The sequence below is a fragment of the Manduca sexta genome, chromosome 21 (assembly GCF_014839805.1).
Source record: "Manduca sexta isolate Smith_Timp_Sample1 chromosome 21, JHU_Msex_v1.0, whole genome shotgun sequence".
Classification (NCBI taxonomy): Eukaryota; Metazoa; Arthropoda; class Insecta; order Lepidoptera; family Sphingidae; genus Manduca; species Manduca sexta.
In genome coordinates this window covers 699,342-712,931 of record NC_051135.1, presented here as the reverse complement: position 1 = coordinate 712,931, position 13,590 = coordinate 699,342, and the positions used below count along the sequence as shown (strand labels likewise).

The 13,590-nt window shown below is 32.7% G+C and overlaps 1 protein-coding gene across 1 annotated transcript; it reads left to right on the top strand.

Moving 5' to 3' along the window:
- Positions 1-4,132: 4,132 nt before the first annotated feature.
- LOC115447010 (peroxidase) lies at positions 4,133-8,381 on the top strand. The gene is made up of 6 exons (XM_030173903.2): positions 4,133-4,266; positions 4,903-5,059; positions 5,712-5,879; positions 6,152-6,350; positions 7,302-7,407; positions 8,189-8,381. The coding sequence occupies exons 1-6, from the start codon at positions 4,133-4,135 to the stop codon at positions 8,379-8,381; spliced, it is 957 nt and encodes a 318-aa protein (XP_030029763.2).
- The last annotated feature ends 5,209 nt before the right edge of the window (positions 8,382-13,590 follow it).

Sequence of the window (13,590 nt, the reverse complement as noted above, 5' to 3'; positions counted from 1 at the left end):
ACACAATACATCCCGAACAGGTGAGACTCCTTTCAACTTCATAAGTATTTCTAACATTAAAGTTACTTTTCTTATTGTTGGATTCCACACGGGTCGAGGAGTGTGAGTACAATAAAATTAGAAATAATGAAGTATTGTGCGAGATTTCTATATAGTCACCATTGTAGGTATTTCTATATGACTTTCTCTAAATTGATTTGTCAATATAATATACCAGTTTTAAAATATGATGGAGATGTACTTAAATTAGCTAGTCTTAATTTAAGTAGTTAATAAATTGCAATACATATTTATTTTACCTATTATAAGTATTAAAATGTTGCTTTTTGCGCGCATTGAATGCCACGCGCCTTTGTAATTTTGAACTGTATTCCTAATATGGAGAGTCATAGTAGTTTCTATGCTGTCCTTCAAGACACGAAACGTTGTCAGATCATTCAAAAATAAAATTTTTTCATGGTTGATATTCCACCGATGCGCACGAAGCGTTTTGGTTGTTGTTATCATGCGCAACTAAAGTATTGGCACTCTTTGCTAGAGTCCATATGTCCGAATAATTATTATATATAGGTATTATCTTCAAGCCACGAGTGAATAGGTATCTTCTAGGCAAGCGTTTCATCGTAGACCCATCACTTATCATCAGGCGATAGTGTTCAAACGAAAGAATTTATGTACCTAGTAAAAAAAATCATACGTCACGTGCGAACACGATCGAACTTCAACGTTCCGTTTAACACGCGTGTTCTGATATTAAAATATTCAGAGGGAGTCAAATCGTGACTTTATCCTCATAGAGACGACCGTGGAATACTAATCCAGATCGACAAGCATACCACGAGAGAAGTAACCTTGGCCGGAATATTTTCCCGCACAAAGGAAAGTACGTTAAAAAATCATAATCCAAAGTTTTTATCAGTTCATGTGATATTACTTATGTAAAAGCATATTCGATTGATAAGTCCTCTTATTCGACAAATAAAATGACAGATAAAACTAATTCTGACATGTAAAAAGAATCCGAGTTCTATTGGAAAAAAAATGTACCTGAATTTCGCCAACTGAATATATTTAAGACGGAAAAAAATGGTTTTCTTTACAAATAAATTAACAAATTTATGGAAACAAAAATATGCTTCGTATTAACGTACAAAACTTAAAACAATCCGCTCGTAATATTTCATTACAAAATTCCAGGTATTCTAGCGAATAAATCAATACTAATGTTTATTCATCCCTGTAGAGATGTCTCAAAGTCACAACTGCGCGTATCGCTTCATTGCATATGTTGCAGAGGGACTTATAGATCAGACAATTTCAGTATTTATGGGTTAATATGACAGACCGAATTTGTATTAATCCTCCATTTTCATCGTATAAAAAATTATTATTAAGTTCGCTCGTTTCGGTAAGTGACACTAATTTATAATTTTATTTTATTGAACCGCTATAATATCTTAATTTGCTTCTCTATTTATTTTTATTTTATTTTATTAAAGTGGGATTAAGTACATAAATATCAGGTATAATTGTACAACTAACTACATTATCCCCAGTTTATTATTACTCGTTGGATTTATAATATAAATTACAATTTTGTGAGTGCTATATTAATACTCAATTAAAAAATAAACTCAATTATAAATTGAAAACCGCATTAATGTCAACAGATATCCATCAATTATTGTATTCTGACAAAGGCACTTCCAAGAGCTATTATTTATTTACACTGGTCCTTTCCGAAATAGTATTTAATGGTATCTTGAACAACTACTTACATGACTAGGAAATTCTTCAAAATACAGATTCGGAGTTTCTAGCCGCACACACGCTTGATTAAAGTTAAGCCGAGTGAATAAACTAGATACGTCTGAAGCATATTTATGTTGTTACACATTTTATATCATACTTACCTTCCTAGTTGTACTTTAGTTCATGAAATATTCGAGCTGCAATATAAGGTATGCGCTTATGTTAAAGAATATGAAAAGTGGGGAGACTCTGTATATATATTCGTGTATAAAACGAATGACGCCTTTGTCGCCGGAGGGAAAGACAGGTGCAACCAGAGCACCCACTCTGCCAGACTCCAGGTAGATAAAGACCAAACCCAATAACCATGGCGTTCCTAGGGGTGGTGGTAAGAGTGGGCGATGCCTACCATAGAACCGTCTTTGCTTACCCTAGAAAAAGCCTTGCACTTACAGCGACCTCGCGTGGTGCGGGCCTTGCATTGCATTCAGTTATCTTTTTTTACTGCCTCCAGCTGCCCCACTAGACAAAAGTCGGAGTAACGTCAAAGCCCAAAGTAAATAAATACTTACCTAACTAACCTAACCTGGGATTTGAAGCCAGGACCCCAAAACAGTATCGTACGGTGCATCCAATTCCACTACGCCAACAGTCTTTGTATAAGCGAACCATAATTGATAGACTGTCGGCTCTTCAGTTATTGCTTAGTATTTATACAACAATAATAATAATAAATAAAACTAACAGAGGGACGTAATATAAAATGGCATTTTCTTCTAGATTAACTATCAAACTCCTCTAATTGACTTATCAACAATATACGGAGTAGACAACAAAACCGCCGCATCCATTCGTAAAGGAAAACACGGATTTATTACTTTGGAAAGGAGAGGAGAGCGTCACGTACCGCCAGCTAATATGACAATAATTAACATAACGATAAGCGACATACCAATCGCTAATAATATTTCAGAAGATGTATGTATACAAAATTTGCGAAATGAATCGCGGTGCTACGAATTTGGTGAGTTAATTATTGTATTTTGTCTATATTAGAGTAACCATATACTCGTCTTTACCTTTGCTGATATTGCCCCAAAAACCATCCATGAATAATGAATATTTTCACCAAACGTCCCAGTATTTTTTTTTTTTCAAGTTTTAGTTTAGTGCGAATGTGGCGTGTTCGTGAGTGTATTTTTGATTGAAAGTGTGATTTTTCTGCTGCGATGAATTATCTTAGTGGCATTAGTAATATAAATTATAATTTTGTGAGTGCTATATTAATATATTTATTTGGTTCGAAACTTACACTTTTTTACGGGTAGAGTAACTTATTGTAAAGCGATTCATAAAGATAAGTACGTAGTTTTATTAAGTAACTCAATATAAAATTGAAACTCTATAATACGTTTGAAATCATCGTTTCATGAAAGTTTCCTATAAAATAAATCTGTTTACCTCTAAATACAAATATGTACATAAATATAAATACGATCCCATGAAAACCAACTATGAAATCGATATGCTAATTGTGTCAAAGGATACCCTTAATATAATGAAGCCAGCACTGAGATTCAACCACAAGTAGATTAAGCATAGCATAATATATTACTACTGTTGTAGCCAAAAATGTATACAAAACCAATGACGTTATTCCATATTCAAGGTTTTCCTGAAGCTGGCAACTTCAACTTGCGTACAACGACCCTTGGAATATTCTTTATAAGAGAACACAATCGACTGGCAAAAATACTCCACGAGATCAACCCGTGTTGGAAAGATGACAGGCTATTTAAAATTGCGCGACAGATCAATATAGCAACAGTTTCCAATATATTCATGTATGAACTTCTACCCGCGTTATTGGGTAAGTAAAATGTCACATCAAACTGATATTACAGACGGAGTAAGGGTTTGTTTTATTGGAACTACTTCTATATTGATATGTACCTACTATAAACTAAATGGTATTTCTTTCGAATCCATAGAATATTAAACATTATTTGGAGTCAGTTAGTTTTTACTCTATCAGCAACTCGAAAAGCAGTTTTTAGAAGAGAAGAACAGGCAAGGTACTCTAGTGTTGCTGTTTATAGAGTTAGTAAGATAATGATACTAAAAAAATATATTTGTATATTAGACACTATATTAATTCATAGATATCCAGATTAGACAAAAAAATATATAAGCGTTTGCACCCAATATTGCATTTTTATTTTATTTAACTCGCTTATATCCTTTTAATCTCGGCCACATCAGCAATGGATAACACAAAAAAAAATATTAATTTAAATTTCCATTTAAAACTTACTAGTAGTTTATATGTGTGTCGAGGCGTCTGTTTATATTTATGTATATCCTTATAGGCTATAAGAACATGGTGAACTACGGTCTGATATCTGAACATGTGGAACACGTGTCTGCATACGATGAGGATGCAGTGCCCCTCGTATATGCGGAGTATGAAATTGCCGTCAGATTCTTCCATACTATGTTAGACGGCAGGATAAAGTAAGAGTTGGAATACTTTTATGGCAATAATAATAATATCAACCCTGTATTATATACTTGCCCACTGCTGAGCACGGGCCTCCTCTACTACTGAGAGGGATTAGGCCTTAGTCCACCACGCTGGCCTAGTGCGGATTGGTAGACTTCACACACCCTCGAAATTTCTATAGAGAACTTCTCAAGTGCAGGTTTCCTCGCGATGTTTTCCTTCACCGTTAAAGCGAGCGATAATTCATAAAGAATTTTATGGCAATGTTTCATGATAAAAATACTTCGTTGATCATTTTGTTGCGGACTAAACCTTTCTCCCAAAATATTTATAGAGGTCAATATTTACAAAAATACCAGTTTATAAAGTTTTTCTGTAATTGTATCAAATAATACATTTACTACTATCAAATCCACCTATATAATATCATTAAGAATAACTATTGATATTGCATAAATAAAAATACATATACTCACGCCTTTTGTCCCCGAAGGGACAGGCAGAGGTTCAACTAATCTACCCACATTTCGCAGTGTGTATTCCATGATATAATAGGAGACTTATTGCCATATCAGGAACAAATAATTAAAAATTTACGGACTTTTTACTCTCAAGAAGTATTATAATAAATGTATTTATAATCTTAGAAGATACAACGAAAAACATCATTACATCGGAGACTTTTCTATAAGTGAAACTCTATACAGACAAGATCTGATTGAACAAAATAAGTATTTCGAAGAAATAAACCGTGGCACGTTCGACCAGAGCGCTTCTAAAATTGATGACATTTTGGACCCAGAGGCAAGTTACTTGTTTAGATTGTTTACTTTGAAACAAGATCTATATAAATTTTGTGACAGTTATATCAATTACACATTGTTAGGGATGTAATAAAGAATAATAATAAATCTTTATTCTTTTTAACCGACGAAACGAACGGAGGAGGTTCTCAATTCGACAAGTATATATATTCTATGTTAGACCACGCATAACTTTTTACAGAATAGATCAATTTTGATAATTTAATTTTTAATGGGTAAGGTATATTCCGAAGTTAGTATACATTTTGAACAAAAAATCTTATAACAAGAATATACAACTTACAGAAATAAACTAATTATCGTACTGTGCTTAACTACGACATTATATAATTACCGGTTGAAAGAAATAAATAAATAACAATGAGTTTAGTTAAACAGTAAAACTGCGAACCTTTGGACTTTGGATACGTACAACATTTTCAAGTTATAAAATAATGTTGATTATATTTATACAATGAAACACTAAATATGAGGAATGAGGAATCATTGATAATGAACTAGAAATTTTGCTATTTTCACTGATCTTTCGTATCCTCACTAAACAAGATTTTCGACATCATACAACTTATTACCTTTTCAACTGTATTTATTACGATTAGAGCTTTGTATCAATGTACCTTGTTAATTTTCAGGTTTCAGAGAACTTCTACGCCAACCTCCAACAAGCTCACGATATAGGTGCAATAGATATCCAGAGAGGCAGGGATTTGGGTGTCCGCGGATACAACGACTACAGACATTTATGTGGTTTGAAGCCTGCTAAAAAATTCAAAGATTTCTTAGACGTGATGGATTTTGAGGTACCAATTTTTATTATTGTTATCCTAATTTTATATTTAGTCTGATATCAATAACGTAGCCAAGAAATAGTCCACTATAGAGTTTTTTTTTCAACGATTGTCGGCATTATGCTATTATTATAATTTGTAGCGAAATATAGTAAATTCATAACAAACCTCTTCTATTATAATTTTTAACAGAGTCTCTGGTTTAGGTATACTTTAACTTCAAAATAATAACTATACTTTCAAACCTGAAAACATTCAAAATACATAATACTGTAATATTACAGAAAGTGGAGGCACTCAAGAAGTTATACAACGACACGGATGACGTGGATTTGTTAGCTGGTATTCTGAGTGAGAATAGTATGCAAGGAACTTACGTAGGACCTACGCTATTCTGCATTATGGCGAAGCAACTGCAGCTATTCAGATTCTCAGATAGGTTTTGGTACGAGCGAGGAGATCAACTGCACAGTCTGACGTTATGTAAGTTAATAGCGTTAAGATTCATTTTTCAATGATTTGTGTTAGTCTTAAATATTGATGAACGGACTACTTATTTACTTAAAAGGTATCATTTGAAATGTACCTTTAGTCTGAGTTTGCTGGTGGTAGGATATATTTTATATCCGCCCAGATAGCGACCACCGCACACAAGGTGTTAAAACCCGCCATAGTGGCCCGCGTGTGTCGCGTTCCGGGATCAGCCTGTGTATCTTCGGTTCCAACAGGCCGGCATAATTGTGTCGACTGTTGAGGGGCAATCATTTTTCGTCAGTCGACATCTTTAGGATCCCACGCCAGGTTCAGTGGGGTCACTTTGGCATTCATGTATAAAAAATAGTACAATTTTAATGAATTAAAATATATATTTTTATAAATATTTACAATCCGATAAAAACGCATAAACAAATACAACTAAAAAAATTTGAGCAACCTGTTAAAAATACAAAGAGCCAAAAAATATGATTTTCGTGAACGATAATACATAGTATTCCATATTACAAATTTGGTACAGATATTTTTAAAACTACAATTTTGAACTTTTATTCATAATCAAAAGTTAAACAGAATCATTTAAAAATACGCCCGTCGGACATTAACTATATTAAAAATGATTTATTTATCGCCAATACAGATCAATATAAAACGTTACATAAGTAAAACGGTTAAAATAAAATACTCCAAAACTTTACAATATCCATTCATAAGCAACAGTTTCGTTGCATAGTTGGGAGGGTAGTCGGACCGGCGATCCATTTAGGGGAATCAAAATATATAAAAAAAATTGTTTACTTTTTCGGATGTAGCTGTGACTAGAGGCGTCGCGCGTGACATTTATTTCTTAATGACCTTTAAACCCACGCTACACTGATAGTTAATTATATAAGTTGTTACTAAATCATCAGTTTTTCGTTTGTTAAATTATTTTTGCAGCCCAACTGCACGAGGTCAGGAAAACGAACATGGCCCGATTCGCTTGCGACAATGCTGAAGGGATCAAGTTTATTCAACCACAGGCATTCCTTAACGTAAAACCTGGGTGAGATTTGTTGTTATATATGAAAATATTGTGTAAATAATGGTTTTATTAATGAAAAATTGTTGATTGTAGAATATTTGAATCTGCCCAGATAGCGACAACCGCACGCAAAATGCAAAACCTGCCTTATTGTCCACGTAAATGTGTCGTGTACTATGTATAGCCGGTTCCAAACAGGCCGAATAGTTCTGTCGACTGGCGAGAGTTAATCATCGCTCGTCAGCAATTCTGTAAACTACTTTACTTACAATTAGGTCCAATGTGGTCACTTAGTTGAAAACGTATAAAAATCCTACATGGTAACTGGTAAGAGTCGTGTACTTCTGAGAATTTTCAAATATTCTCGATGCTAATGTTTCTAAAGAGTCTTAATATTATTTTTCGGGACCTAAAAGAAACAAAAATTTATGTAATGTTATCACACAAATTTACTTGTGATTTCAAGCAATAAGGGCCCGTTCACAAGTTTTAAGTAAATTTTGATAGTTATCGCATTAAAAACGAATGAAGATAGTACTAGTTTATTATTTGGATATAGATTAGAGTGACTTATGTATTTGGACGACTTATATATTTATGTACGAATAAATTTCAAATAGGTCAAATTATCTATACCCATAAACATATAATAGGTAGGTATTTTCGAATTATGCCATTAAAATTAAGTCATGCGTAGGAAAAAACATATATAATATATTGAATGATTTATATATCTTAAATCAGGTACCTTAATTAACATTACGCATGACTAGACTGAGACCTTTATGTATATCTATTTCAGGAACATGCCAGTTCCCTGCACACATATTCACAGCCCGGATTTTTCAAAATGGCGCGATGACACCTGCTTCAAACATAAGTATAGTCATGAAGCAACGCACGTGCCTATCGGATATAAAAACTCTAAGGAACCATCGGTAGATTTCTCTTTATTCTTCGATGATTTATTGTCCAGCAAGCCTGATTTAATGTGAACGAAATGGATGGTAATTACAAGTTGTAATTTTGTAATCAATTAGTGAGATACAGATAAAATCAATTAATCATGTCAACTGATATCTTTGGATCGAAACCGAGATTAGTCAATTTATATTTAAGGATGTCAAACTATTGTGATTAATCCATTTACGCTAGATGTATCCGTAGACAATCGAGATCGTATGATAAAATCATTAATGCAGTACCTAATATTTTTTAATAAAGTTATATTATACTTGAAGAACATTGCTTTATCATTGAGTCAAAACGAACAATTTTTGTAACCCACCAACTTCTACAATTATCAAAATGTAAACAATAGTAATTGGAACTAGTGTAATTTGTATTATACTTAAAAAAATTGCTTATTTATTGAGTCAAAACGAACAAGTTTTGTAACCCACCACCTTCTACAATCGTCAAAATATAAACAATACTAATGGGAACTAGTATAAATCCGTTTCAGACGTTTAAAGGAAAAACTATCTGTTGTGAAGAGCTCATTGCGCAAAGCAGATTTGCCGAGGATTTCCTTCGCTATAACAACGTTTTTCACCATAAACTTAGAACAGTTAATCAAACCTTGCACAACCTCTCTGGAATTTTACCCGGATAACTTTTGCTCAACTAATTTTGTGGTTGTGCGATTCCGTACAATAATGTATATTTTCCAAATCCTTGCCTAAAAATGCTCTGAGGTCCTGGGTTCAAAATCCCCGGGTCGGGCAAAACGATATTTAGATTTTTCTGCTCAGTATCAACCCGAAATATGGAATTTGTGCCCGATATGGAAATAGGCTCGCCCCCTGGTTGCGCCTCTGCATAGCCCTTCGGGAATAAAAGTGTGATGTTTGTGCTACCTAAATATAAGATAAATCCTTACCTAAAATAGGAAATAAAAATGATTTCCTATAAAAAGACCTTGTTGGGACCCATGATCCCTCAGGCATGCTTAATTACATACATACACATGTAAGTCTTAAAACACCCCCGAAGTTACTTTGAGATTCAATAAGTCTGGTTTCAAAATCACAAAATACAAAGACGGCTTACTATTACTAATTAATTGTATTAATAAATTTCGTATAACAGGATCACGCTCATAACATTAATACAAATAACTCAAGAAACATCTCGCCAAAGGACATCACTTAATCATTCGATTAATCATTCGGAACAAATGATTAAACACGCAACCCTAAAAGAAAGCTAGAGGTAGTGCACTCCTCATTTATTCAACGGGGAATTGAAGTAATTTCCAGAAGGAAAATTAAAAAGAAACGAGCTTATCTTGGCGAGCCCTCGGCAATTACAGTCCGGCTAAACAAGTTAGTTTTTTGCTTCCATTCGGCGTTGGTTTTTTTTCGACTAGTACGAACTTAGTTAATCAGCAACATTCTAGATCTTTCTATATATCAGACGGGGTTTTAATTAGTGTTAACGAAGTAATGTGTGTAATTTGCAATTGCTCAGTTTATTACAGCTGGCTTTCGCTAGGAAAAATTTAGATAATTTTCATTTATAAAGGGATGCGAATGAATTTTGTCGATAAAATTATAAATATTAATTTATCATAATCAATTTCATTTCATTTTTAATTGGGACATCAGTAATTTGATCTAAATTAAGTTGAAAAAGTGACTACAAAATAGCAATGTATACGTAGATTACACGTAACTCATCAAAATAGAAAGAAATGAAAAAAAAATGATATTATATTTAATTTGGTTTTAGTAACATAATATAAAAAATAAAACAAATAATGAAATAATAACGAAATTAAAACTACACTAATACAGGATAAATTACAAAAAAAAATGTGTCGCTAATAGATTCATACTCTGCCATCTAAGTGCCAAACACACAAAAAACTATTTTTAAACTTCTATTCAAATACTACTGATTAATATTCGCGAAGAAATATGGTAGAGGCATGTTTTAAAAGGTTTTTACCCGTCACACAACCAAAAACATTTACATAATATAAATATTAAGCCTAAGCAACAGATGGAGAGAATGTCGGGTCGCTGCACGGAAAATAATATTCATAAAGGGCACAGCACCAACCCTTTGAAAACTAAACAAATTTTAATATACACCGGCTTATAAGTGGCACAGTTTTAAAAAGTCTCCTCATGCGAGCAGCGATGGATTATGGATTATTTGATATTGTAAATGGAATATATATTATGGTAGCGGAAGGAGTTCATAGGTAAATAACAGTGACAGGCTTTTAGCATCAGCTGGTACCCACAACCCGCACATGTATTGCTAAGCAATTTTGAAATTAATTCCGAATGTAATACAAACCATGTTAAATAATTTACATAATGTTTCCATTATTGTATGGAACTATTGTCTATTTCGATAAATTGTATTTCGAAGAATATCTTAGAAGGCTGTAAAAAATTCAGCTACCATAGTGGATTTGAAATAACATTAAAACATTACTGAAAATAAATTCCAATATAAATTGATAAAACCTATGTCGTAGCTTATGTTTTTTTTTTTAATAACTGAAATTATGCAACCAAATAACAAAATATAAAAATGTAAACTTTGTTTACTAGTGAGAATAAAACATACCATTTTAAATCTAAATTCGCATTAAATCAATGTATAATAAATAATAATAATATCAGCCCTATATTATATACTTGCCCACTGCTGAGCACGGGCCTCCTCTACTACTGAGAGGGATTAGGCCTTACCACGCTGGCCTAGTGCGGATTGGTAGACTTCACACACCTTCGAAATTCCTATAGAGAACTTCTCAGATGTGCAGGTTCCCTCACGATGTTTTCCTTCACCGTTAAAGCGCACGATAAATTCACAAAGAACTGACACATGATTTTAGAAAAGTCAGAGGTGTTTGCCCTTGGGATATCAATGTATAACTAATGTTAAAATAAAAAAAATCAAATACCTACTTATCTACAGGATTACTGACCAGAACAAATAGGATGTCAATTAGGTATTACGCCTCCTTGCTTTGCCATACTAAAAACACAAGGATATTCAAACACATTATTTTTGTACTGCAAACAAGTTACGAATCCAACTCGCACTTGTCCGGTGAGCGAACTCACCAAGGGTTCTATACATACTTTATACATATTGAGATATAAGAATATTAGCCAGTCACAACGGCCCTATGGCTACGCACTGGGAAGACTGCCATGCCATCAGCAGTGAGAATCGGACTTGTTATCGCAGCTTTACTCTGTCCTTAGATAAAAAAAAACGTCTATGAATAAAGGGGAAAGTATGTAAGTTCAAACTTGACATACTTAATCTATAGACATGATGATTGCACCAACCACAAATAATAAATTTCTGATAGAAAATTAGCTTTTTTGTTGTTAATGTACTATATTTACATTTTTCAGAATTTTTCTTCTAGATACATTTGCTGTCAGAAATTGCTTCTTACTAAATTTCATGATTGTAGATCAACAGAAAGTACATTTTATGTTTTAATTCCCTTGTTAAATCGCAAAATATGCGCAAATACGCGTTAAAATGATCATATATTTTAATCACATCGACTTACAAGTTTAATTTTTTCATAGTCGAAAAAGACCCAATTATTTGATATAAATTTCAACTTGACACCACTACGCGTTTCTGAGAAAAAGGTTTGTGGTAAATAGACAAATGAAGAAACAGAAGGACAATAAAATAATCCTATGAGGCTTCCTTCTATGATACGGAACCCTAAAAAGGTGAATTCCAATAATTTCATTTAAAAATAACGGAATCCTTACAGGATACTAGATATCGAATGACCTTTTACGCGAAGATACCCGCAGGCTGGTGTAAAGGTAAATTGAACACAATCTGAATCTGAATTCTGAACATTCCGAAGCCACATTTTGTGCTGCCTATTTTTATCTTGTACCTAGGAAGTCTATTTACTATTAAGCTCACTTAAAGCCGACTTTTATTCGACCTCTGGGTGTTAATCCTTTAATGCGGGACGTATTTTATGTCCGTCTATGAGAATAGCTTTCAAAAATCTTACTTATATTATAAATGTGAATTAATGAAGATTTTTGGTTATTAATTAGAACAAAAAGAAACTAGCGATAGAATACATAATATAGATATGTTCTGAATTAACATGGGATACTTTTATGCCACAAAATAACTCTGTGGAAATTTTCTTTTGAGAATCAAACCTACTTCCATTATTTCGTCATGAAAAAGAATAATTCCATTTAGTAATTGGCCTTGTTATTATTTTGTTATAAAGTGTTAGTACGTATATTGCCTTATCTGAATTCAGTGCGTGCGAATATATCATAATTCACATTGATTTATATGTCTTCGCTAATTTCATATCAATGATGTACAGGCCCTTTAAACTAAGATTAAAATAACTTATTTATGATATTAAGAAATAAGCACTTAAAGTTAAGTCTTGATTAAATATTAGAAAATAATAGGTATGTTTTACAAATATATTTCACATGTATCGATAAAAAAATTGTTTTATAAAATAGAAATTAAGCAATGTTTTTGTCATTTTTTCCTTTTTTTATTAAGTATGACATGAACAGCCAGTACACAAGTCATAAAATCATTTTATAGGTGCAGTTTCGCTCTTTAGTGCGAAATCAGCTGAAACGTTGTCAATTAAATCAGTGTCTTAAGGTCATCGCTATTTAATATACAGATATCGACAACATCTCAAATTATATCTAAATTACAGCATATGATGCATTTTGGCAGCTGTTTTGTTAGTTAAACAATCTCGAGTCAGTCAATTATTCAATAGTTCAATACATTAAATGTCTACTCAAGATCGTCCTCAAAGTTGAGATTGATTTATTAATACATTCTTAAATTCTAAGATATAACCAGAGATTAACTACCTTTAATTATTCGTATTCTGACATAAGGTATTTTTAGTTATTTAATCTATTAAAAATAGACCTAAATACTCATATTTTTATTTACATTCGTAAACATAAACCACAAAAATATAAACATTTACACCGAAACTTCTATAGCGCTACTATATAAAATATCCGTATTAAAAACCAACACACGGACACGATAAAAACAGAATTGTGAAATGTACAACGAAAGCAATGTTTTCACGGTTTGATTCTGCTTCTCATGCAATGTAATGGAAATGGTAACATAAATATACGGGTTCTGAGTTTTTGTAGTCTGCCACAGATTATAATATCTCCAATG

Coding starts and splice junctions, on each gene's coding strand:
- LOC115447010 (XM_030173903.2), top strand. CDS start 4,133: ATGGTGAACTACGGTCTGATATCTGAACATGTGGAACACGTGTCTGCA. Junction 4,267..4,902: donor ATGTTAGACGGCAGGATAAA/GTAAGAGTTGGA, acceptor TTATAATCTTAG/AAGATACAACGAAAAACATC. Junction 6,351..7,301: donor ACTGCACAGTCTGACGTTAT/GTAAGTTAATAG, acceptor TTATTTTTGCAG/CCCAACTGCACGAGGTCAGG.